Source organism: Genypterus blacodes, unplaced genomic scaffold (genome assembly GCF_046128005.1).
Source record: "Genypterus blacodes isolate CSIRO-AG114 ecotype Tasmania unplaced genomic scaffold, CSIRO-AGI_Gbla_v1 ptg000029l_1, whole genome shotgun sequence".
In the NCBI taxonomy this organism is placed as follows: domain Eukaryota; kingdom Metazoa; phylum Chordata; class Actinopteri; order Ophidiiformes; family Ophidiidae; genus Genypterus; species Genypterus blacodes.
In genome coordinates, this window is record NW_027466842.1 from 831,340 (window position 1) to 856,794 (window position 25,455).

General features: G+C 44.9%; 1 protein-coding gene across 2 annotated transcripts; it reads right to left on the bottom strand.

The window, feature by feature from the left end:
* Window positions 1-2,059: 2,059 nt before the first annotated feature.
* On the bottom strand, window positions 2,060-24,154 carry gng12a (guanine nucleotide binding protein (G protein), gamma 12a). 2 transcript variants are annotated; one of them, XM_076145057.1, is made up of 4 exons: window positions 24,056-24,154; window positions 23,805-23,917; window positions 5,857-5,965; window positions 2,060-4,338 (listed from the first exon to the last, which is right to left on the bottom strand). In XM_076145057.1, the coding sequence occupies exons 3-4, from the start codon at window positions 5,947-5,949 to the stop codon at window positions 4,213-4,215; spliced, it is 219 nt and encodes a 72-aa protein (XP_076001172.1). In that variant the 5' UTR covers window positions 5,950-5,965; window positions 23,805-23,917; window positions 24,056-24,154; the 3' UTR covers window positions 2,060-4,212. The 2 variants fall into 2 exon arrangements, with proteins under 2 accessions (XP_076001172.1, XP_076001173.1); XM_076145058.1 differs by lacking the exons at window positions 23,805-23,917; window positions 24,056-24,154 and adding an exon at window positions 10,536-10,702.
* Window positions 24,155-25,455: the final 1,301 nt, after the last annotated feature.

Consider the following 25,455-nt stretch of genomic DNA (forward strand, 5'->3'; position numbering starts at 1 on the left):
ATGTGGATCAGTCTCCATGGTGCTGTTCTGTTTGTTTTTGTTCCTCTACTGAACACTGTGTCCGCTCTTTACCATAAATCTATCTATCATAAATCATTTCTATAACACTTTTGCTTACATACATGCATAAAGTTCTTGGCAAAGATATGTCACTGACAACACAGAGGATCATAAGAGCTATTAGGAATATACTGAAAAGCTCTGAGACCAATGTGTGCAAGTCAGAGCATGAAACATTAAATATAAAGGTAATCTCAATTATACTTTTATAGGATAAAACCCAAAGCAAAACTCTTAAGCCTACACAGGCCACAGTTTCTCCATTTTCCGCTGCCCCCCTCTCCCTCTCTCTCTCACTCTCTTTCCCTCTTCCTCTCTCTGATCCACCCTCCCTGCCCTTCCTCTCCCCCACATCAGCACATTCCTACACACTGACACTGTAACTGCCAGGACAGATTTTCATAGAGGCGCAGTGTCAGTGGAGAGGCCATATTCCCACATTGCTGCCCAGTGGCAAACTGGGATTATTGTAGTTTGTGTTTGCCACTATTGAAAGCATTCATGCCTGCAAGGGAACATCCTGTCTGTATCTGTACTGGTGCAGAAACGGAACAAGTAGGAGAGTACTTCATGCTGTGCACCATTTATTGTTGTTTATTTCAGTGCACGCTGACACGTCTGATACTGCAATCTGCTTCTCTGCAGTTTTAAGCATTGAGTCAAGGTTTTCCCTCAGTTAACAGCTGGCATCAACAGTGTCAAATACATATAAATCAAACCCAAATGATCAGCAAACCTAATATTATACAGCAACAAGATGGTAGTTGTGGTCTCTGCTGTATGTTGTTTGCATGAGGAGATTGTTTAAATTTAGATTCTACTCAGATTAAGGCAAAAACTCTTTATTCAGATGTAATTTAAACACCATTAGGTTGAAACTGAGCCTATATTATGCAAATGTAAAATTGATTGAGGCCTGTAAGCATTTAAACAAATGGAGCTCTCCCAGTGTATTAGTGTGCTAAACCACCTTGACCTCTCCGTGTGTTTTGGCAAAGTTGAAAATGAGTTTAAGACTCAACAGTTGCAATTTCAATGTCAACAGCCATGCAAACAGGGTCTGTGTCTGTGCACGCATGCAGGGTGATCATTTGTCATTTGGATTTGGCAGTTAGGAGTTGTGTTATTATGGCTTCTTTTGTAGGCGAAGGCATTCTCAGAACCACCGCAGGATTCATCACACAGCAGGAGAGTCACGCCAGGAGGGCTGGCAAGGCAAACTAGAGTTTTTTTAAGTTGCATGGGAAATTAAAACACTGCACTAATGCACCTGGGAAACAATCCATGGGAAAATGATTTGTCATATTTCATTGTCATAACAAATAATAGGAGTGTTATGATCCATTTAAGTATTTTTACAGTTGTTGACAATGGATATTATTCCTGTATAAGCTTCCATTGTGTACAACAGAAAATCTAACAAGCCGTTTATCCACCAGCTGGCAAGAGCCAAGGTCAGAAAAACCCGAGCGGCCACCAACAGAGAATAAAAACAAGCTTTCAGGCTAAGCAGACGTTTTCCCAAAATAGTTCCCCTCACTCTCCAAGAGCGGAAGTCAGGGTTTGGTCCGTTCTATATTTAGTTCTTGTGTGTCCTCTGGTTTCCGACAGCCGTGGTGTGAAGTGTGAGGTCACTCTTATCCTCAGCGAGGTATAAATAAATGGCTGGTGGGCCAGAAGCTAATGAGAGGAAATGGACTCAAGGCTCCAGATAACTTAGGGCAGATTTCCCCCAATCAGCCCCCTGACAAGGGTCCAAATACTTCAAAAAACAACATTAATTGCTTCAAGTTTCCATGTTCTGTCGATCTGACTGGATAATGTGTCTGATTAATGATCTTACTTATCATAGCTGTTGGGAGAGATCCAAGGAAGCCATAAACCAGAGAGAAATTGGATGTAAATGTAATAAACCTTAGTCAATTATCAACAGTGAGAGTTGCTGTACATTTACATCATAGGTTCAAATCATTGCATAATTACTTACATGAATACGGTGTTGTACTGTAGGAATGCTTCACTTTATTAATCGTAGTTAACGCCATACAAAGGTTTGTATATTAATAAAGGAATATTCAAAATGTAAATCCTCACAGTCAGCATGTCAACGGTACACTAAGGCCATCACTACACTGCTACATGGACAGAAATGATGATATGGCAATGACAATCTATCCACTGGTTATTATAGAGGCATACAGGAATGATTTATTGCAAGTAATAAAGATTGACTGTTAGAGACAATCGTAAAAATACAATTTGATAATAATAACACTCGATCTTGCTGATCTGAAGACCTGATACCCTTTGGAGAAGGCAACAATACCAAAACAGCTGAACACTGGAGCACCAGGCAGTCAGATACAATGAAACTTGTTTTGCTAGTGACAACATGGAGACAAAACAATGGCACAACATCGTTACAAATCACTTTCATCACAGATAAAAACATTTAATAGAAACTTTTTTTTTTAAAGGAAATACTCCAAGTATACTCCAATCAAGTAAAACCAAGAGTGTTCTTCATCATACCAGGCAAACGTAAGTAAGGCTTCAGAGTGTAAGAACATTTGAATGTATATGATCCTAATCTGTTCTAGAAGTCCCCCAGGTTATCATGCAGGGCCCCAACCAACGTGAAGGCTTTAGTCTTTAACACATACATGACAGCAGTTTGGGAGATTGGTATAATTAACACACACTACTACTACTAACTCAACCTGCACCTACAATATTTTAAGACAGCGATGTGCACATGTGCTGGACTAAGACACTTGTTGTGGTGAATACGTTGGCGTGACTCACAGTTCTGTGTAACGCTTGTCCCAACAGCTGGGTGGCGTGCTTCTTGTCCTTAGCGTGCAGTACCTCTGAAATTTCAACTTTTCAGAGGAAATTGCTGAATTTCTGTGGAACCGCGGGACCATGATTGATAACCACTTAGAGTAAGAATGCTTCAGTGGAACTCAGCGGAATGACTTAACTCAGCAAAAAGACAACACTGTCTCCATATAATCACCCTGGGAACACCAGATGGGAAAATGCTGGATTGTCACAGACCAGATGTGCTGCTACAGCCATGATGTGATGTAGAATACTTACGTTATATATTATTACCTCGATATTCAAACTTAGGGCTTCAACATACTTCAATTTCCATGAGGGGGGGCAGATCAGAGGGGAATAATTCCTGGCAGACTGACACCAGAAACTCTTCTTTGAAAACTCCCAATTTAGCACAACGTAAACAAACATGGCGACATTCAAGTGGTCAACCTAGCGGACCACGGAAAAAGCAGCAGCAGCCGTGCCACTATAAATCGTACGTGGAGAAGTTCAGAGCTTCTTCTCTTTCGGCCATTGTTGTCTGCCTGTCACTTCTTCTTTGTGCCGTCTGTCCTTACAATTCTACTTCCCCTGTTGTTCTTGCGAGTATTGCCCCTTGTGAGAAGCGTTGCGTTAATTTTGGCGGTCGAGCACAAAATAGCTTTTTTTGGCCACAGGATGCACAAGACGTTACTTGTGCACACGTGTTTGCACAGTGGAAAGCAAGTGTGTTATGGCCAGAAGTAGGGACGTGGCTGCCCCAGGCAACTGTACCTCACACTTTCAATGAACCTCTATGTAAACACTGAGCCCCAAATTGGACAAAAATCCTGATGGCAAAGGGGTCTGTAAGCATAATCAAAGTAAATATTATCCATTTCAAATTTGATATGAAGGGAAACTTTGGCTGCATGAATCCATTGTTGTGAGATTACAGACACGATTAACAGTCAAAGCCCAAAGTCGTTGAATCTCTATGACGGATGAGGGCAAAGTCCAGAACTGATAAGTAAAACCCCAATAACTGTGAATCCTACACCATCGCAACTCATGCAGCCAAAGTCCTGTTAGTGGTCAGAGGTCAAAGTGAACGGTGAGAGAAGAGTGTCAGCTAACAACAAAAGGAGCGAGGCAGCCATGGCACACAATGCCGCTCTACCCATGATGAATAGGTGTTTTTGAGAAATTAGTGGTTGAATGGCTGAATTGTTAGAGAAGAGGTGAAAATGTGATACATGACCACAGTCCACCTCTCACTCCTCCCGACAAAGAATACAGCAACATTAATAACCAAATACCAAACACATAAAGGCTAAATGGCGTCCACTACAATATAGTGCAGGGCTTCTTCTCCTTGAAGGGATTTTCTGAAGCCGGGATGCCGACGAGCAGGGGGTCGTTCCTGGCGTGTTCGCCGCAGTAGTTCATGAGGTCTGCAGACGCCTTAGATATCTACAGAACCACAGGAGGAAACAGATAGATTGATTATTATGGAATAGTTGTTTGTTGTATCAAAGCCCCATTCAGATTCAGCTTTTCCCCTCAGAAGGCACTTGAAGTACGGACATGGTGGTGGTATAGTTCATTTATTGTTCACAAATAACACGACAATAAAACCCACAATTTAATAGCATCGACACTTTGCCTTTGATTTTCCATCCAACATATTATTCGAAATAGTAAAGTGTAGGAAAATGACACGGCAAAAATTATTAAGTGATAATGAATAATTGGATTGTAGTGATGTTTCAAACAAACTACTGGTGTCGTGTAGATGCTGGGTTTTCAAATTTTAGAGCTCTAGCTCTTAAATTCAACAAGATATGGGCTTTTTAGAAAGTCCAACGATTTGGTCCATGTATACACTGTCATTTGGGAAGTAGACCAAAAATTAACTTTGCCACAAACTTACAGCAAACAATACTGGTGTCCTGTAGATGCTGTGTTTTTAAAAATGTGAGCTCTAAATCTTAAATTCGCCAAGATATGGGCTTCTTAGAAAATCAAAGGATTTGGTCCATGTGGGGCAAAGTAAATTTTTGGTCCAATTTCCCAAAATGACGTCGTTTTTGTTTTTTTCAAATGCCCATATCTTGGTGAAATAAAGAGTTAGAGCTCTAAACTTTCAAACACAGCGTCTACATGACAAGAGGATCATATTCCGTAAGTTTTTGGCAGATTTAATTTTTGCTCCTATTCTCCTAAAATGTCAGTGTAGCAACAGAGGAGGCAGCGGCTCAAACTGTAGATTTCTTAGCTGGGAATTGGAGGATCGCAGGTTCGAGTCTCAGTGTCAACCAAGAAACTGGACAGGTAGCATACCTCGATGAAATTAAGGAGTAGAGCTCTTAAATTTTAAACACAGCATTTACATGTCATGAGGATCATTTCCTGTAGGTTTGGACCAAATCAAAAATTTGGTCCAATTTCCCAAAACGACAGTGTATACATGGACCAAATCGTTTGTTTTTTTCAAATGCCCATATCTCGGTGAAATAAAGAGTTAGAGCTCTAAAATTTCAAACACAGCATCTACAGGACATGAGGATCATATTCTGTAAGATTGGGGAATATTTAATTTTTGGTCCGATTTCCCAAAACGACAGTGTATACATGGACCAAATCATTTTGTTTTTTAAAATGCCCATATCTTGGTGAATTTAGGAGCTAGACCTCTAAAATTTCCAAACGCAGCATCTACAGGACACGAGGATCATATTCTGTAAGTTTGGGGAAAATAACATTTTTGTGAAAGGCTTCCAGGGCACTGGACACTGACATTTTGGAAACAGCAAGTGATTGGCTACAATGCCCAGGTTAGTATTGTGTTTGCACTGAATGAAAACTTCCAATAATAACATTAACTTGCATACAAGCATAATGAACAAGTATTCAAGTATTCAAGTAGTCCTAAAGTATCCCAGATGTTGATCGGCTCAGGCTACATCATCCCTCAGTGGTCTGCTGTACCTTTATCCTCTCAATGCTCGCCTCTATGCTGAGCTGCTGCACCGTCCTGCGGGCCTGAGCGATGTTGTTGGAACTGTGAGCCTTCGAAGACATCTTGAGCAACGCAACACTGTAATAAAGAACAGAAGCAGAAAGCATGAAAAACATTCGAGAGAAGATTCTTGGTGATACTCGTAAGTCGATCTGTTTTTCCAGAGGAAGAGGATGACTGCGGTTATGATGACGACAGCCTCTGGGCACATCACAGAGAAGTTGTGTGTATTTGTAAGTTCCCGTGTCATAAACAGGATTGATAGATAGAGAATGTCATCATCATCATCCGGACAAACACTTAAGACGCACACAGCTGCTACACACCCATGCAACTACACAACAACAAACGCCAAAGGGACAATTCCTTTACAATGAAACTTACGCGTATAATTGTAGCTTACTATCTTTTGTCTTCACTTTGAGATGCAGCCAATGTATGAAAAGTGTTCTATAAATAGTATTTGACTGATTGAAGTGACGTTTCATTGCAGGTTGAGCTTTTTCTTTGGTTGTTTTAATCACTTTGAGTCTCGACAGTGCAGCGAGCCGGCAACTGAACAGAGCTAAATAATGCCCCATTGTTCACACCATCTGTAACAGTGCGTTCAGCTGATACGCACAAAACGGCAACGGCCACTGTGAGAATGTGCAGGACGTTGACGTAACAAAAGCAAAGATTTCAGTGTTTGGCATGTGTGTGTGTGTGTGTGTGTGTGTAGGTGTGTGAGTGAAGGGTTCACGGCACCGGGGTAAAGGAATAAAACCGGAGAGGCTCGGAGTTGTAATTCCTCTTCCGGCTAATCATTTACAGACTGGATGGGAACACGTCTGGACACATCCTACACTCCATAACTACCCCCCCCCCTCCTACTGTTCTCTCTCTCTCTCTCTCTCTCGTGCTTCTCTCCAAAACTATCTTTTCTTCGGAAACAGGAAACTGAAATTGCCGTTTCTCAGAAGTTGTGTAATTGAACAAACGTCTGCAGGCTTGTGACTTGTTTGTTTCATTCACATTAACAACTAGGGAGTGCATCATTAGAGCTCACACACACACACACACACACACACACACCCAGCAAAGGTTCCTGGCAATAAAAACATCAAAATCCTTCCACCGCATGTGACTCACCTGAACTACTCTCGACACTTGAGCACATATTTCACGTTAAAGCTGTAAATAGAGACTCGTTTTTCAATCAGTCACAGCACGTTTAGGCTTCATTTGTCTGGCAGGATGTAGTGTCTGCAGAAGCTTTTGATGCTGCAGCGGGATGTCACGGCTCCTCATTTGTTTCAGGAAAGAGCGGGGAGGAAGAAAGGGGCCAGAGGCGGAGCAGGGGAGAGAAATTCTCCATTTTCTGTCTTCGCTGCTGTGGAGAGTCTGATTATTGATTTACATTTAAGATAAGAAATTCCTTAAGAAAACAATCGGCACATGACTCAATGAGCTAAGCCGTTCTGAAGAACATAAAAGAGAGACATGAAAGGCGACGCGGCACAATGTAAAGGACACAAGCATCCATTTGAAGTTATCCTGAGGAAACACACTCACAGCTTAGTCATCACAGGCCAGGCGCCATAAGGTGATTAGGGCAGGGGAGGAGAAAAAGAATCCTTTCATTCTGTTTGAATGAAACGTTACACTCCGGCACAACTTCTTCCAATTTTTTTCTCAATATGTTCTCACTGTCGAGCAATCAGACTTTCTGCCGTCTCGCAAACACACACACACACACACACGGCATATTTGCGTAATGAGAGCGTAGGAAGACAGTCTGCCGGGGCGAAGACATGCATGCAGAGGTGAGACAGGAGAGACAGGTGAGACAGGTGACTCGGAGGACGAGGAGAAGGATGTTTACATGCTTAAGGAAACTAATTCAGGTCCAATCAAAGTTTAAATCTGCTTCTTTCTGCATCAATGTGACATATTGTGTATTTTAATATCTGCATCCAGCACCAGGCGACAACTTTAGATTCCCCATATGTAGTATTGAGTTCTTAGTAGTGATTACGCAATGCTTCTGCAGTAAATCCAGGTTAGTAAACATTCTTTAAATGCGTTTCTAAGCAGATAATTCACTGCTGCAAGATTAAAAAATAATAAAACAAAACGCACCATCTGGCTTTAGCAATAGAGCCATATTGCACAGTTTATAAATTGTGTAATGTGTTAACATGAGCGACAGGAGCTACTGCACAGGTGCAACAATGAAGACAGAGATAACATCAGGAAAGCAAACAGGCTCCACAGGGGAAAGAGCACAACAGAGCCGAGGGAACATGATACCTGTGAAATGAAGACAGACTGGTGACGTCAGTTTAAACACCCTGACCCCCAGACGACAATCAATTAATAAAATATGATTCTTAATCACAGAACAGAGCTGCAGGCACGACCGAAGCAGGAGAATCACATCCTCATCATCATCGTCTCACTGACACTGTGAGTTTAGAGCCTGAACTGGAGGTGAATCACTGGGCTGCTGCAGCTGATGAAGAGCTTCAGCAGCTTCTGACGCTCTCACAGCCGGAATTACAACTGACTACCACACGGAACTACAGATTATTCTTTTGGGACCCCGACTGGAATCTGCACTCTGCAACTCTCAGTGTGACATAAACGCACCGTGTGACAGCGAGTGAGGATCTGAGAGCAGCACGTTGAAAAAAGGAGGCTCAGGCTGGGGTTTTGGGCCCACAGGCGCACGCGGGCGACTCCTTTAGACGGCCCGGCCCAGATGAGTCACCTCAGTGGAGACGTGTGATGTGCTGCCAGCTTCTACCAGCACCACCAGTCTGACTGAAACTCACACTCTGCCCACCCGTGCATGCGTGCATGTGTGTGTGTGTGTGTGTGTGTGTGTGTGTGAGGTATTAAAGGCCACCACGTATGCCTTGCAAAACTTGACTTCAGAAGATCGGAAAAAAAGACCACCCCCCCTGCAGCCCACCCTATCACAACACACACACACACACACACACTCACACAGACCACCTACTTGACAGAGCAGCGTGGCCCCACTGCTCAGTAGTAACTTACACACACAATCCAGCCACACACATGCAATTCATTAGCCGTGTTCAAAGCCCCGAGAACAGGGAGCCATTATGACTCAGTGCTTTTAACATCAACGCTTAGATACAAATCTGTGTGTGTGTGTGTGTGTGTGTGTGGGTGTCCCTTAGAGTGCACAACCATACTGTAAAGAAAACTCTTAAATTCGCTGCTGACTCTCCTAAACGTCATCTTTTAAAAAGGGGCACAAAGGAGAGTCATCGCCTTGAACCCGTACGGTGCGTGTGGTCCCGTCGCTTCAGAAGGAGACGGCGTTTTGTCGTAACGTGACACCTCTGGTTTGCGGCTGCTGCTCCGGTCACTGATCTTTGAGCCTGGGCTGAAGCTAGCTGAGGTGAAAGAGGTGAGGATGAAGACGCCACGGCATGCAAATCCCAGTCTGGGCATCGAAAAAAGAATAGCTCAGCACAACGTCGTCTTCTTCGGTGGTTTTCAGTGTTCCGACAAGGTTTAGACACGGCTGAGAATAGATGGTGACTGAATCTGACATTTTACTGAGAATGATGTCTTTAATGGTGAAAGGGAGTGTGGATCTTAGACAGAAACGATTCGCAGCGTTTGCATATTGGAGGTGTTATTGTAGCGAATGCAGGACGGCCATCATGCAAGCAAACAGCCGGTCATGCACAGAGACTCAACTTTGCATGTTACTTCACACACTTGCAGCACTTTTCCCTGTGACCTAATTAAACGTGCGCTGAAGTATCTACAACCAGTTGGCATTTGACTTTATAGCAGCGGAGAAGCGACGCCGCAGTCCTTCGTGTTTCAAATGGAAACAGTGAATTAGGGAAAGGCGATATATGAAGTCTAGACGAGAAGTCTGCCGCTTTGAATAAAGAGTTCAAAGACCTGAGACCCAGCCACAAGCCTGGAATACTGGTTGGATGCGCGCACACACACATGCACACACACAAACACACCTCTCTAATTTCTCTCGTGTACACCCCCCCCCCACCCCTCCTCCCTGTTCTCTCAGCAGGCAGAACGTTCCCAGTCTGCAGGCCAAGCTAAAAGTAGCCTCCTCGCCCTCAGCGGTTGCCAGTCAGCTTTTTTTTTCCCCTGCTGAATGAGAAAGCGTCTGACACTTCACCTAACACATGACCCAACGCTGCTGTTCTGTAGGAGTCAGATCAGATCAGGGCTGCGGTGCAAACCCCCCTTGTTGCTTGACAATAAACACTCACTTGTTTGTCGCTTGGTTACCGTGCTTATCAAACTCAACACTCATCAGTCCTGGCTGCTGAGTAAAGTGCGATTGTGTTTACGAGCCGCTTGCAGACCTTGGTGATTTTCTTTTGTCCGTTGCGAAGAAGGGGCGGAATCCCTGCTTTCCCACCAGGAAAAAAAAAAGCAACTCAGCTACTCTGTTACGCCTCAGTCAGTCTGCCAACCGCTGCTGAGAGTTCCACATGGGAAACAAGACGCAGGGAAGAGGACAGACTCAGACGTCACATTGCTGAATAAGTCATAACGCTCCTGCAAGCCAGGCCTGAGACGAACTCTAGAAAATCTTCCAGAAGCCACAATCGCCTACTAATTAAATACAAAAACAAGCAACACTTACATTCCACTTTATTCTCTGATGCACGTCTGATTTTCTGCAAGTCTGATTTTCTGTGGTACTTGTGGCACCAGAACAGTTGCACTTTACAGTAAGCGGAGCCGGCTTATCAGCTGCACACAAGCACAAGAGCAGACAGCTGAGGGAAGCAGAAAACGGGATCTTGTTTGGTTTCGGGGGAACGAAGACAGGCAGCACCACCCTGCACAGGCAGGTATGGCCGCTGAGATAAGCCGAGCTGACGGGACCCCACCCAGCACACGCCGTACAAAGGGAACACAGGGGAACTCTGTTTTATTGATGTAAGCCTGCAAGAACTGTGCTCTGTTCCAATTGGCTAAAGGGCATCTATTATTTTTGCGTGACTATAGATTCCAGGAAAAGCTACACGGCTGCACAAAGGCTCATTGGAAAACGTTGTAGATTGAAGAGATGACGCCACGAGCAAAGGATTCTGTTATTTTTGTATCACCTGGAAAAAGTAAAAGCTACAACCCTTAAACCCCTGCACAGAAGGTTCTCAGTCTCAGTGGTTGTGCACAGACCTGTACGCTCGCTGCTCTGACAGCATGAGAGACAATCCAGCGTACTGTAGCACAGACGCGCCGTGTCTAGACACCAGACCAGACTCGGCTCATTGCAGCGGGATTTCTAAATCCTAAACTCATGTGCAATTACTCCCCGGCTCATTCCTGTCTGCTGAATGATGCCTTGTTCCTCAGGGAGCAGGGACGAGCACGGCGCCTGACGAGTTTCCGCCGAGTCGACCCAATTTGTTATGACCTCGATTGAGAAGCACATTGGGTTTTTTAAAAAGCACGTCAAGATAAGCTATTCACGAACCGCGAGATAACAGTCAAGGGAGGTTATCGGTGTCCTCAAACACGGCGACATGCAGGACATGATTGTGCGAACATGACTACGCGACACATGCAGTGTTGGGTACAGTGGCGAGGAGGATTCCGTCTGACATAATGACCCAGAAACAGTGATAAAGACAATCAAGACAGGGCCATCCTACCGTGCACCCACAATCCAACTACTTGGCTAATCTCGCTCAATTTAGATTTGCACGGTAGCGCTGCAACATAACCGCGCTGCAGTTTCTAGCAAACTTAATTATCGTCATTCCTCCCAACGAGTGCGTTAGTTTCATCGGTGGGTAGATAAACACTGACTGGTCCTCTTTCCGACCCAAATTCCGGACAGCTTGTAACTCTCCTCCCCTGGTGAGTCAAGCTGTGAGACGCGGTTGGCGTAAGCACTGAGTCGGCCCTTTTCTGGGAGCTTTGCGCGGTCGCCCCCCCCTGGTTGGCTGATTGTCGGGATTGTAAATGATCAGTTGTGCGAGCCTAAGTGTAGGTGCAGCGAGATGTAAATGTTAGGGGGGAATATAGAGTAAATGTAGTGATGCAGCAGGTCTGCAGAGGGCTACAGACCAAGAGCTTTATGAGGAGAAACCAGGCGTGCTAATGATCATGTCTTCAGACGCGATAGCCGGATCAAAGTAGTTAGAATCATAGACTATTTCCATGCCTCTAACTGCTTGGCGTGCGTGTCAGACACTAAAGGGTAAAGACTCAGGTTAGGACAGGTTAGGATGTTCTCTTACTTAGCTAAAGGTCTATAAATGCCTGAAGAAACCCACAACAATCTCCTCCACACCTTCTCTGACGCTGAAACGCACCCACTTTGTTTTGATTCCCTGCTAGTACGAGCTGCTATCTCCTCCTCTGCTTGGCTCCTGCAAGATCCAGCAGTTGTTGACTTTTTACAAGAACACATCTTTTATCTCTTTGTTTGACAGTTTGACACAGTTGGGTGCAGAATTTCGCTCTTGTGTCCTGCATGACTAAAGAGGATATCTGCCCCCCACCCCCCCTTCCTCCTCACTGGCCTCTGATGTCATCGTCAGTTGAAAGCTCCATCTTTGGCCTTTTTTGCTCACATTCTTGTCATTCCTCTGAGGTGAGCTCACTGGAGCTCAGAGACTTTCCTCCTCCCACCTTGACACTACAGACACAATAACTCTGGAGTGGAGTTTGGAACATTGAATTAATTAAGGTGGTCCGATCATCAACTAAGCTTCTGTTTTGCTAATTCCTCCCCAAACCCTCTTTGATCCTCTCTGTTTCATACTCATAATGAAGGTGTTCCTCTGAGGCTAGTTTAGTAGTTTAGTACAGATGAAGTCATGGCTAAACTGCTTGAAGGGAATGAATCTAATAACATTGATGTCATATCTAATCATCCTGTTGCATGAACAAACACTGAGACAATCACATGATGACAAAGAACGACCAGCTCCATGAGAGAGAATGACTTTGCTCCTCATTGAGCTCATTGAATTTCTCGCATTCTTTCCATAGGACGGGCAGAGCAGAGGTGTGAGACATTCACCGCCTCCACCAATCTGCGGACGCGTCCCCTGGTGATTCCGTAGTGGTTACAGCATTAGAACAAAGACGGCAGCACAGAGGCGTCATTGGAGTCTCCAGCATGCGACTATAAATAGCCAACGGGTCTGTGCTGTGCAGCGGTTTGAGCTGGTTTTAGCTTCGAAAAACTAAAAGAGGATACGTCAAAGTAGCTCACAGATAGTAGAGTGAATGCCAGCTGGCTATCGTCCAGATTAGCCCGGTCTCTACACTTTCCACTGAGGTGCCTATGAGCCTCTGGTTCCACCGTAATGGGCCATTATCAAGCAGGGAGCAGGCCAAAACAAACAGAGGACTGTGGCAGATAATGCCCTTCAGACGTCACGCAGACGCAGAGACGGTGACACGCAGGAGACACGGGTCGACCCAGGCAGAGACTGCCTGGCAGCGTCTCTCTGCTCTGCCCTCAGAAAACAAACCGCATTGTTGTCAGACACGAGAGACAAAAGAAAGCTCAGTGCGGCCCGAGTGGAGTTTGCTGGAAAGGGACCCGGGGAAGGAATGAATAGAGGGTTTGCTGTAGAGGAACGATGTGTGCCTGCGATTGAGACCCAGGCTGAAAAGATAGTGCGCGAGTGAAACTGCAGCGGGCAAAAGTTGTGCAGCTGTGCGTATGTTACAACTGGGACCGTGCCAAAAATCTGCAGCCGGCGACAGAAAATGCCATAAAACTTAAAGCTATTGTGAGTCGCTTTGCCTTTGGCCTCGGCCCCGGTCGCCTCTGAAAGCTGCTATTCATGACGAAGGCAGAGGGGAGATACTACACAATGGCTCTCCATCTCTGCCCTAACACTGCCCTGCCTATATGGAACAATAAACAAACATATTCACTCTTTCCAGCCTCCGCCCACTGAGCTGGTTTAACTGCATATACATTACTGCCGCAGCCATGCAAAGGTGGAAATATGAGGGCCAAAGGTCCGGCGTTTCCTGGTTCGCCCTCGTCTCCCCAAACAGGGAGGAGCGGAGACGAGGGCAATAAAAAAACGCAAAGAGGAAAATGAGAGGGGACTTGTGGGAATAAAGGGAGGAGTGACGTGCTGGTTGGCATGTTGACTGTGGACAGGGAGGGTCAGACAACAGCGTGCATGAATGGTGATTAGTAATAAGTCAGACGTCACACGGTGCATTAGACACCGACGTAAAGGTCATAAAGTCAGTTTGTTTTTCAACCCAAGAGGAAATGGGATTAGCCAGACGATGACATAAATGAGTGTGTGTGTGCGTGTGTGTGTGTGTTTGTGTTTGAGAGATAATATTTACAAGGATCTGCATTATCTATTAAATCTAGATCTACAATACAGCTAATGATGCAGGAGGTTTGAGGCCTGGGCAAATACGGGCTAAACTTAGTGTTGGTGAGGAGGAACTTAATGTTAGAGTAGTTAGGTGTGTTTTAATGCTCAGTATGTGTGTGTGTGTGTGTGTGTGTGAGCCAGCACCTGCACCGCTCATATCTACACCCCCCCCCCCCCCCACCCACCCGCATCACATTGCCTGACATTTGAGACGTAATCCTTTGGTCCGCCGCGTCGCTCTCGGGGTGAAATTTATTTGCCAAGAAACTGTTGACCTTTGCCCTTGTAGGTCAGAGTTCAATGGGACAGTTTGGATATCAGTGTGTTTCCTAAGTCTGGGCAGTTTCCTCTACTTGAGTGTCCTCTGTGTTTAGATAAGGGGGGGGGGGGGGGGGGGCTCCATGTCACAGGACAGAGGACATATGAAGAAATACAGAGAGAGGAATGTGGGGAGTAAAACAATTACATCATCAATCTTTAACAACTCTTAATTAATGGAGTAATTGTTCAATACAACCAAACGTTTCTTGGTTTTAGCTCTGATTTGCTGCTTTCCTTTTATCCTTAAAAACTCTCTGATGTGGACAGCAGAGTCAGTGAAGTTCCTTTAAAGATTCTAGATGAAGAAGGAAAGTAGGTTACTAGTTAATCACTGTGTTGAACAAAGTGTCCATCTGCTGCGTTTGCTTCTGTGCTCCAGACATGGAACACAGGGAAACCACACACTGCTGACAACCCACAACTCCTCAACCACCTGAGACTCCCTCTGCTCTGCTAGAAACCTGATGAGAGAGAGAGGGAATTTTAGAATGATAAGACATGAGACAAGTGTTCTCATGGTGTCTTTATCTGCGTGTTCCACTTAGAGGCTTCGAGTTCAGGACCCAATGATCCAAATTATCTGCAGAACCAGGAGGGACATTTCTGAAGAAGGGGCGCAGACAGACACGCAGAGAATGACAGGCATGTGGACAGATGACTGCATGTGACAACCCGAGACAAGCTGCATGAGAGGGTGTCATCCATGCACACACACACACTCACCACAAACACACAGAGAAAAGGAAGGACTTGCAAAATGCACATTGAGGACATCAGGTCATTGTTGCACTTCCTGGGTAAACTCCACTGCCTGCTGTTCCACGTACAGTAACTGGCTTTATGATTCATTTATGGCCCAGCTGGAGGCCTTCGCTCAGCGCCCGAGCGGGAAGAGGGAGCCAAACAAGGTCAGCACACAAGGCCAAAGACGAAGCAATCGCAATAAACACGGAGGGACAGAAAATGGAGGCGTCAGTGTGATAAAGGGAGTTGTAAATATTTAACAGTGATCTAATTGAGGTAGACACCAGGCATTAATTGACAATAACAGGAAAGCAAACTGATGAACAGAGTTTTCAGATACTTTCCTGTGATTGTTACACACACACACACACACACACACTCGCTGTTTGGAGACAAAAAAAACAAATGGAACCACGGCTCAGGCAAATCTCATGACCTCAGAAAATCCCAACAAACCAAAATAGAAGCAAGTCTGACTTAAGACGATACACGGGGCACAGAATACCCATAATGCCTCAGGACGTCAGAGGTACTTTGGCTTTTGGGATTGAAATTAGTGGAGAAAGAGAGAGAGAGACAGATAGAATGAGAAGAGCAGGAGAGTCTAGAAATAAGTGAATTCCTCATTTACTCGTCTTGCGTCATTCATAAACTTCTTATTGTGCTGTGTCACCCTGAGGGGCAATCAGACGTTGACTTTGGGGAACAAAAGCAGGCTAATAAACAGACACAGGGCCGCTGAATGGCTGATCGCCCCCTCCCTCCCTCCTCCCTCCTCCCTCCTCCCTCCCTCCTCCCTCGCCCCTTCTCCTCCCTGCTCGTCTAACAGTTTCAAAGACACGTCAGCTGCAGGGAGAGGCTCTCGCCCCCCCGGGTCACACTGAGGCCACCCTGAAAATGATGCCTCCTCCTCCTCCTCCTCCTCCTCCTCCCCCTCGTCTTCCCTTCACCTCACTTCGCTTCCTCACGAGCACAAGTGGGTGAACTCTGAGGTCGCAGGGTTCATCCCTCGTACACTCACGAGCAGTTTAGGGAGGTTTTTCCTGTCATTTAATAAGGGATCATGCACTCTTTAAAGAACTTCTCTTCCCTTGAGCCCTACGGAGGTTTAATAAAGGAAAAACATAAATAAATTCATGCAAAGATAATACAAATGTAAACATATCCCACGGTTATGTCTGAAATCCACAGATGTAGTGTTTGTGATAGAGATCTCCCCTATCCATTACTGAATGCAGGTCAGAGGTCACGTAAGCAAAAGTGGCTACTTGCCATAAATGGAAATCCAAAAGGTTATCAGTTCTTGACCTAATTGTTTTTGTCCAGGGATCTAATCGTCATTGCTGCACCGGCGACCTCCAACAGGACTGGACGGGGCGGGAGCCTGCGTGAGGCGGGAGCCTGCGTGAGGCGGGAGCCTGCGTGAGGCGGGAGCCTGGAGGAGCACGACTCCCACGGGTGAAAAGAGTCGGGTGGCAACCGAGCAGTGAGGAGGAGGGCAAGGGAGTCAGACTTTGAGGAGTCATGTTAAGGGAGAAAACAAGGAAGGAGGAAGGAACTCATTAGCACCAACATGTAAAGGAGGGATGATGATGGCGTAGTTGTGATGTTTGTGACACTAAAGAATGAGACTCAAAGGGGCCAAAGGCTGATATGTCAACAAGTCTACAAGGTCAAATCTCTGAGACCAACATGAAAATATGAAACACAACTCGAAGCACAACAACGTGCAGGAGTGTGCGCTCCTATGGCACGAGTATGAAACGCCGAACTTGCAGTACTGGAGACCGATAAGCCGAATGTTCCAAACAATCCGATAACTGTCTGCGTTTGAAAATAAGAGTGCACGAGTGCAAAAAAGGAACGGGAACATTGGTTTGATGCACTTTAAGAGGTAAGAGCACAAGGAGCCAGTGTACCAGGAGCGTTTGTGCTCAGTGTGAGTGTGAGGCCTTGTTCCAGCGCAGCAGCAGAAAGGAGTAAATGACCATAAATCATCGGCAAACGCGCCTCAGAGCTCCGTGAATATGGATGAATCTGACTCCCAGCCTGAATGCAGCACCTGATAGAAGACTGAGGACGAGGAGACAGGCTGCAATTGTGCGTCTCTCTCTCTCTCGGACACCTGTGTCTTTGCCGTCCTCACAGTGAGACGCAGTGTGGCAGCAGACAAAAGAACTTAGGGGCCCCCGAGGCTTTAAGGAGACATAAAGGGGGCGGGGCTTGTTTGTTTTTCTTTGTCCCAAAACAACAGCACGTGCACAATCAAGACATGCAGGCGGGACTACAGGTGTTCACCTCATTTGCTTCTGCACACACACACACACAGACATGCACAAATGAGGCTCTTAGTAGGGCGTTAAGTGAGGAGGCATGCGCACACACACACACACACACTGGTCTTTATTTGGGATGCCAGTAAACTTCCTAGAAGACGCATAAAGGCCCCGAAAGAAGTTAAAGGATCTTTCAAAGTCACTCTGTTCACCCAACTTTCACTCACTCACACACACACATACACACACACACACACACACACACACACACACAGACAGAGAGCTGACTTCCACTGGCTGAATGTTAAAAACAGCCTTCTGTTAAACGTCTCCTGCAGTCATTCAAGGACACTGTGCGCCATCAACATCTTCCAGTTTCACAGGATGTCAGTAGGATTTCTTGACCCGTTTGGCAGGAAGCTGGATATCTAACCCGACAGGATGTGCCCATATTTGGGGCAAAGGCTCTTGTGAAATGCCGTGCATGTCAAAGGGAAGCAACAAAACAAGACCGGCGCGTTTGAAAGGTGTGTCTTCCTGTGTGTGGGAGTCCTTCAAAGTCCAACCGAACACAAAGAGGGGACTACTTGACGGGACATTCCTCCCGACCTCAGCTATGCAGGGAATGGGAGCAAAGTTCCCACAAATCACCACACATCACGAGCACAGTTACAGTTTGAGGCATAACGGTTGCCTCAGCCGCAGATTAGCTGTTGGTACCATAATATTTAATTATCTATCTGTTCGTCTGATTGTCCGGTCCTGTTTTTATCTTATTTCAAAGGTGGAAACTCATTAAACATGTTGGAAGAATATCTAAAAGTATCATAACATCTGTAATCTTCCATGTTCCCTATGGTGACAGTGATATGAAGCTATGAAAAGAAACACACCGGAACATTTGAGAGGCTGGAAGCTGCCGGTGTGTGGCATCATGTCTGGATGAGTTGGCCCAGTCGGCATCAGAGCACACCAGGTATGAGTCTCACCTGTTGCTATGGTGTCTGATGAGGCTTGTCTGGTTTCTATAGAGACCTTCTTCCTTCTGTAAATAATCTGAGCCTCAGACTCTCACAAAAAGCTCAGAGTCCCATATGATTCACTGACCAATCTCATAACTGTAAATTAAACTGTATCTCAACACACACACACACACACAGGGGAGCAGGAACATGTTGGGACTACTTGGCAACGTCAGGGTGGCAGACAGTGTGTGTTTGTGTACGTGTGTGAGTCATTAGCAGTTTTAGTCGTGATAGAAAGACAAACAGAAGGCAAACACTGTGTTATTGTTGTCGCTGAGTGAAATGAGCCTGAAACATTTAGCTTGCAGGCATTTCCTCAATATTACCCAACACCTTCAGACTCAGTCATGAATGTGTGTTTTAAATGCATTAATTGATGATATTCATTCATTAAGTCAAACTAAATTAATTGATACACTCCTCACTGTAATCTGAAGGTGCACAGAGACAAACATGTTGCTGTATTTGCCCTCACACACACACTTTGCTGCAGCTCCTGACGCTGTGAAATCAGAGAGCAGTCCAAGTGCGACCCCTTGTGGCAGAAAGAAGGAACTGGCGTTTCAGTGGTAAAACAACCAGTAAGTCCTATTTTCATTCTTGATTTTTGCTATCAAAATTACAGTTTTTCTGCAGGTATTTCTTGAACTTTTCGGCAAATATAACTCGATCTATTAGTCAGGCGATGTTAACAAAAACCAGCAGGATTTAGAATTCCAGTACAGCCTGATAATCCGCTTATATTTACAACAGGGAGGAAACCTACAGGAATCAGACTTATGTGCGTGTGTGCCCCTTTAAGAGCTTGCAGAGAAAAAGCTGGAGAAACTGACAGCTGACTGGTTTATTGTCTTTACTGTGTTGTTCTCCGTGTGTGTTTCATCCTCTGAGCCCTAACAGTTTACTCTAACATCAAGCCAGAAAGAAACTGACGTAAAATCTTGTCTGTCTCCTCTCCACTTGAATCTACTGGAACACACACCCCAGTTACAAAGCATCATGGGATTTGGTGAACAGTTACACCAGACGGATGACTGAACTTGATGGCTTATGAGGTGATGTAACACGAGTTTAAATGCCTTGAGATTCATAAACAACGATCAAACAGTCCGATCATGACACACACACCCCCGTCACAGTGTCATCTTAAAAACCCTCCTGACAGTTTCAAGATGGAAACAAGACTAAAAATACACCACATTGTCATCATCCATCTATAAATAACTCTGACCCTGTTCTTCCTCACTCATTGTCCTTCTGTCACTCCACTGCCCTTATACACGCAAGCAATAATCACACACACACAGTGCCACGTTGGTCCGTCTGAGACATTGAGACATGAAGACGACTCGTGGTCTCCAGCACATAAACTATAGAACGCTGCCCGTCGACCATCTGCTCTGGGAGCTTCACACTCTTATGGCAATGATGGGAAGTTCAGCCTGTTACTCTACCTTCCTAACCTATCTGAGAGGGTTGTCATGACAGCACTTCCTGTTTGGTGATGGTGTTCATGTGAGGCTGATGTGAATCTGATTAGAACATGAACACTGTGTGCTTTACTTCCTGAGGCTAAAAATACTCTACAGCCTCCGTGTGTGTGTGTGAGTGTGTGTGTGTGTGTGTGTGTGTGTGTGTGTGTGTGTGTGTGTGTGTGTGTGTGTGTGTGTGTGTGTGTGTGTGTCCCCGCTTCTCACGTTGTCATATTTCATACAAACTGCAAATTGGAACCCGTGAAAGGTAAAATAAAGTGCGTGTGTCTGGGTAATTGTGATGACGGTGAGCGGATATTTAACTGAGTTGGTTTATTTTGAGCCGAGATGAAACCACGTAAACGCTCAGTCACTCTGTTGCCAAACCAACAGATGGGTGTGACCCAACATCCGCAGTGTCACCGTCGCTCCTCTCAGTACATCTGCTCCTGGGCAGGGAGGAACTCAAGGGCCATGTGACTACCATGTACCAACACACACACACACACACACACACACACACGCACACACACTTTTATACAAAACCTATAGGGCTAAAAGACGAAGATTACACGCTTGTTTACTGCAGCAAAGTGAGGCAGCTCGTGACGACAGAGGAAATATGGATGTGGAAAAGGGAAATTTTACAGAATTACTGTCAGACATGTTGTCCCTTTTTTTGAGGAACAGAACAGTGACGTGTTCAGCTGCAGATTACAAGAGAAACACGACCAGAGAGGAGGAAGAGGAACAAGACAGGTCCCTGTTGTGTGTAGCTTATTTAGATGGATACTGCACTGCTTGTTTCCGACGTTTAGTACGAGCACAGTTGTGTCCCTGCTGATTGACAGGCTTCAGAGCTCAACATGGACATTGACCGACATCACAGTAAGACGGAAGTTACGTCACGCAGACCCTAGTGGCCGATCGCAGTCAAGCAGAATGAGAAAATGTTTGACCTTCACTCAATTAGGTTTAAAGTCTAAGCTGCTTTTACTTTAATGGAAATAAATTAGATTATCCAGCAGATGGCAGTATGACTGGCGTAGCCTTGGTGTGTGTGGGGTTACGGGTTTGTTTACCTACGTGGCATTGTGCATAACCTGATTAAATAACAGACACATAAACACAGATTGAGTTCAAGTTTGACCTCTTATATCACTTGTGTGTATAGAAATATGAATCTCAATTTGTGACGTATAAAAAGAGTTAATATACGTGTGTGTGTGTGTGTGTGTTTGTGTGTCCTGGTTTTGTAACAAGTAAAATGAAAAAGCATTCTTTAGACTAAATGATTATTTGGATCATGAACAATTCACAGATCAATCACTGTCTAACTGAAGCGTGTGTGACAGGCCGAGATGAGACCATGGAGAAATTTGGCAACCAGTTCTGTGTGTTTCCTAATAAAACATTAAGCAAAGTACATACAATAAATTCCTTTGAAATGCTTAGAGACACACACACGCGCCCACACACACACACACACATATACACAGGGACGGAACCGGAGGAGACTCCTCATCAGTATGAGGAAGCTGCGCCTCAGAGAGGAGCCTCTGCTGTGTCTTCTTTGTGTGACTTGCTCATAGAGCCGCAGATCGAGTCGGACGGCATTCTGAGGAGACTCGCTGCTTCCACGACGACACGAGTCCTTACAGCACGGACGGACGGACGGAGGGACGGACGGGCCGCAGCTGTGAGCCACGTTTCCCACACCATCTGAGCCAAACAGCTCCCCCATTGTTCCACACGCTTAACCCATATGAAGATGAAGAGGAAGACCAACGTCAAACCTCCCTCAAACACGAGCCAAGACGTGGATGTTGTCCTGTGATAGAAATGTCTCCTTGCCTAAAACACGCCGTTGTTGACCACTTTGTCCCGTCATGCTCTCTCTCTCTCTCTCTCTCTCTCTCTCTCTAATTGATTTATATGCATCACACATCACATTAAAGCCCGTCTGGAATTTGGGCTAAACGCCTCGACTCCAAATGTTCCCAGTGTGAACTTAATGAGTCTAAACTGGAGCCTTGGATGTCAAAAAAATCACATTTGACGTCTTCATCACACACATCAGAATCCATTTCCTAGTTTATCCTCCTAAAATAAACCTTCAAAAGCAACAAAACAACATCCCAGTTCATGATTCATCCAAACAAGGGGATCAAGTGGATGTGAATGTAAACATGGAGCCAGTCAAAGGGCCCAGTGTTTGTTGCAGCAGACGGCTTTAAGACCGGACCTGACGAGACCAGACAAGGCGGCTTTTCATGGACGTCATCATCTCCATTTCAAATAAAACAACAGCCGGAGACTGCTTACTCCTGCCATGTGTGTAGGACCCCCTACAATATATATAGTAGGAGGTCCCTGCACCATCTCTCCATCAGTTTGGGGGTCCTTGGCCTCAAAAACGTTGAAGACCCTTGTTCTACAGAATTATAATGAGGCAATTCAAATATACAGGAGGTCAAAATATTAGAAACACCTCTCAGACCTAATCAGCTGATCAGTATTACTCCTCACTGCACTTCATGTAAAAAAGGTGATGTGGAACTACCAGTTACAAAATGTCATTATGGCTGAACGAGGTCACTGACAGCGTTTTGTGGATCTTTCTGTCTTTCATTAGACGTCAGAATCAAACATTATGAATCCGTGTAGCTGTTTCTTCAAACCACAATAGAAGCTAAACATATGGACTCCCAAATAGACCTGAACTGTGTCAAGACCACGGCAAAAATCGATTTCTTTGGTTGCGTTTCTGCTTGCAACGCCCTGCGAGTATGTTTCCGCCACAATCTCTCAGCGGCATCACACTCTCTCTCTCTTAAAAAAGAGATAAACATCACCTGTTTAAATAAGGATTACCTAACTAACACCAGCTTTGAAGTGTGTATAACACCACAGGAGTCACAGACAAAGAATCTGGTACTGATGCTTTCCTTCATATCCAATCGGTCAGTGTCAGTCACAAACTTGATGCAAGTTACACCAAACCCAAAAGTGTGTGAGCCACTCATGTCGATGGGCGTAGAGAGAGAGGAGGCTTTGATGGCGGTGAATGGAGTACTAATGAGTTTGCCTGATCAATGGCTAGTCTGTGTTCTGTCCTCCTCCTAATGGCCAAGAGGACACCAGAGCTGTGGATGCTCCATGTACACATCTCAGGCACCACCCTGCACGGGGCCTCCGTCCACCATCACACCGAGGGCCAGAGTTTCATTGATCCATGTTGTCTAGAGACTCATCTTTGTCATCACGAAAGGGGGTTTACACACCTATAAAATTTATATTGTGTTCAGTAATTGTATTTGCTTTCCAAATTTTAAAAAAGCAATTATGTGGTAAACAATGTAGGTGGAGTGTGTGTGTGTGTGTTAGTGGGATAGAATGAGGACAGGAAGGCCCAGCACTCAGCCCTGTCTGTGCACCCTTCAGTCACAGATGTCACCTGTTGAAACCCATTTTAAATGGAAGGAAATTTCATATTTATGCGTTATTGTTTCAGAATTCAAGATGAAGCATTGTTAGTCACTGAATTATCCGTTATGCTCGATTATATTAGCAGGAATGACAGCTGAAGCTACCACATATGTTCCATTAATAGGAGCAGCTTGTGGCCAACTGTTGCTCCAGGTAAAAAGCACAAATGTCCGTGAATGTGCCGATGTCTCGACACATGGAGGTCTTACCTGGCCGGGTTAATGTCCACTCGGGTCCTGCCGTGTCTCCCTTCACTGGAGCCAAAGTGTATCCGTCAACAAACTGGGAGGAGACCTTTCCACGGCGCAATGTCACAACTACACTAATGTGGATAAACCATGGAGCAGAAAACCGGGTTTAACACCAAAACACGGCAGCAGGACGAGTTGTAAATGTGCCGCCGCCCGCCGCTTTGGCTTTTAGCTGACGTTTGTTGTTTAAATGTTTAAATGTCGTTTACTTTTTCCTCTTCCCAGTACGACCAGTTCTCCCCTATGCTTCGCTCTCCTCCTCCTCCACTTCGCCGCTTCGAGACGAGAACAGCCGAACTTTGTCGGATGGAGACAGGCGGAAGCGCTGCGTCAAGCTAGCGATAACGGAATTACGTCCGGTTAGGATTTTCAAATTAAATGTGTCGTATAGCGTGGACAAACGCGCTGATTGACGCTGTCATAAAGGAAAGGTATGCATCCTGATCGATCTGCCTCAAAATATAATAAACTCTTCCTTAACATAGGAATCATCTGTCTGTGGTACTATGACCTCCAAGAAAAAGCGACAAACTCTGCTATGCAACAGGTATGATTTATTTTCTATTTGATACATTGTATTCTTTAATTTTCACCATTACGTTATCTCACCATTCATGTCCATATAGGTATAAAATGATACTCAACTAAATACAAACGCATCTCCTTACAACGCGCTTCACTTACAATACATTTATCATCCACTCAACTGATTTCCGGTTTATTCGCTGTTGTCGTTCGGTGCCTCGACGTTGCGTTGATGCAACAGTAGTAACATGGTTGTTGTTGTGCTGTGAGCCATTGAGAGGCGCAATCTCCCTACAAGTGTGCGCAATGTAGGGAATATCTATATATTTTGTATCATTTCAAGTCTCTTGCCTGAACCATACTAAACAAACCTTAAATGTATTATTGAACATGTACTATTTGGACAGTCTTAACAGTATACAACTGTTTTTAGCACCCAAAACTGCCAAAAACATTACAGCAGACTTCACGGGAATTAAGATTTTATTTAAATTAGCATAAAAAGCAAAGAAAAAACAAGTGTAATAGGCTACAGTCACCTTCAAATCTCAAACCCTGGTTGTCAAAATTGATACAGCTTAATGCATATATTTTGAAAAAGTTGAAAATAAGGACTTTATAAAAAATAGATATCTACATTGTAACATAATGAACACATAGTATGCATTTCCCCAAATAGGCTGTGTGGCCTGTACATTATCTTCAACAATATAAAAAGGAACTCCACCACTTTAAAGCATGACAGCAGTAATCCACAAGATCTACTTTCTATTATGGAGGAACATCTATGTGACAGGGAGCTTGATAGAGAATATGATTACATTATGTTTGCAGAAATCCACTCTTATCACCTATCAAATCTGGTCCACAGTTAATTCATACACTGAAATCAGGAGTGTGACTGGTGGCGTACGAGACCTATTGGAGTGGACACGTAATCCACTCGCGTCTTCCGTTTCTATGCAGCTTTCCTGTACCCGACTTGGTGTCAAAAGCATTGTGCAACATTTAAAAACCTTTAAAAGCTTACATAATGTAGCAAGTGTTGGAATGACTGACCGAGAAATGACTGATAGGGAGTGTT

What these genes read in the sequence shown, in the direction of transcription:
- gng12a (XM_076145057.1), bottom strand. Translation starts at nt 5,949, where the DNA reads ATGTCTTCGAAGGCTCACAGTTCCAACAACATCGCTCAGGCCCGCAGG. An exon ending in CGAGCATTGAGAGGATAAAG is followed by an intron (nt 4,339 to 5,856) that starts GTACAGCAGACC and finishes GTGGTTCTGTAG; the next exon opens with ATATCTAAGGCGTCTGCAGA.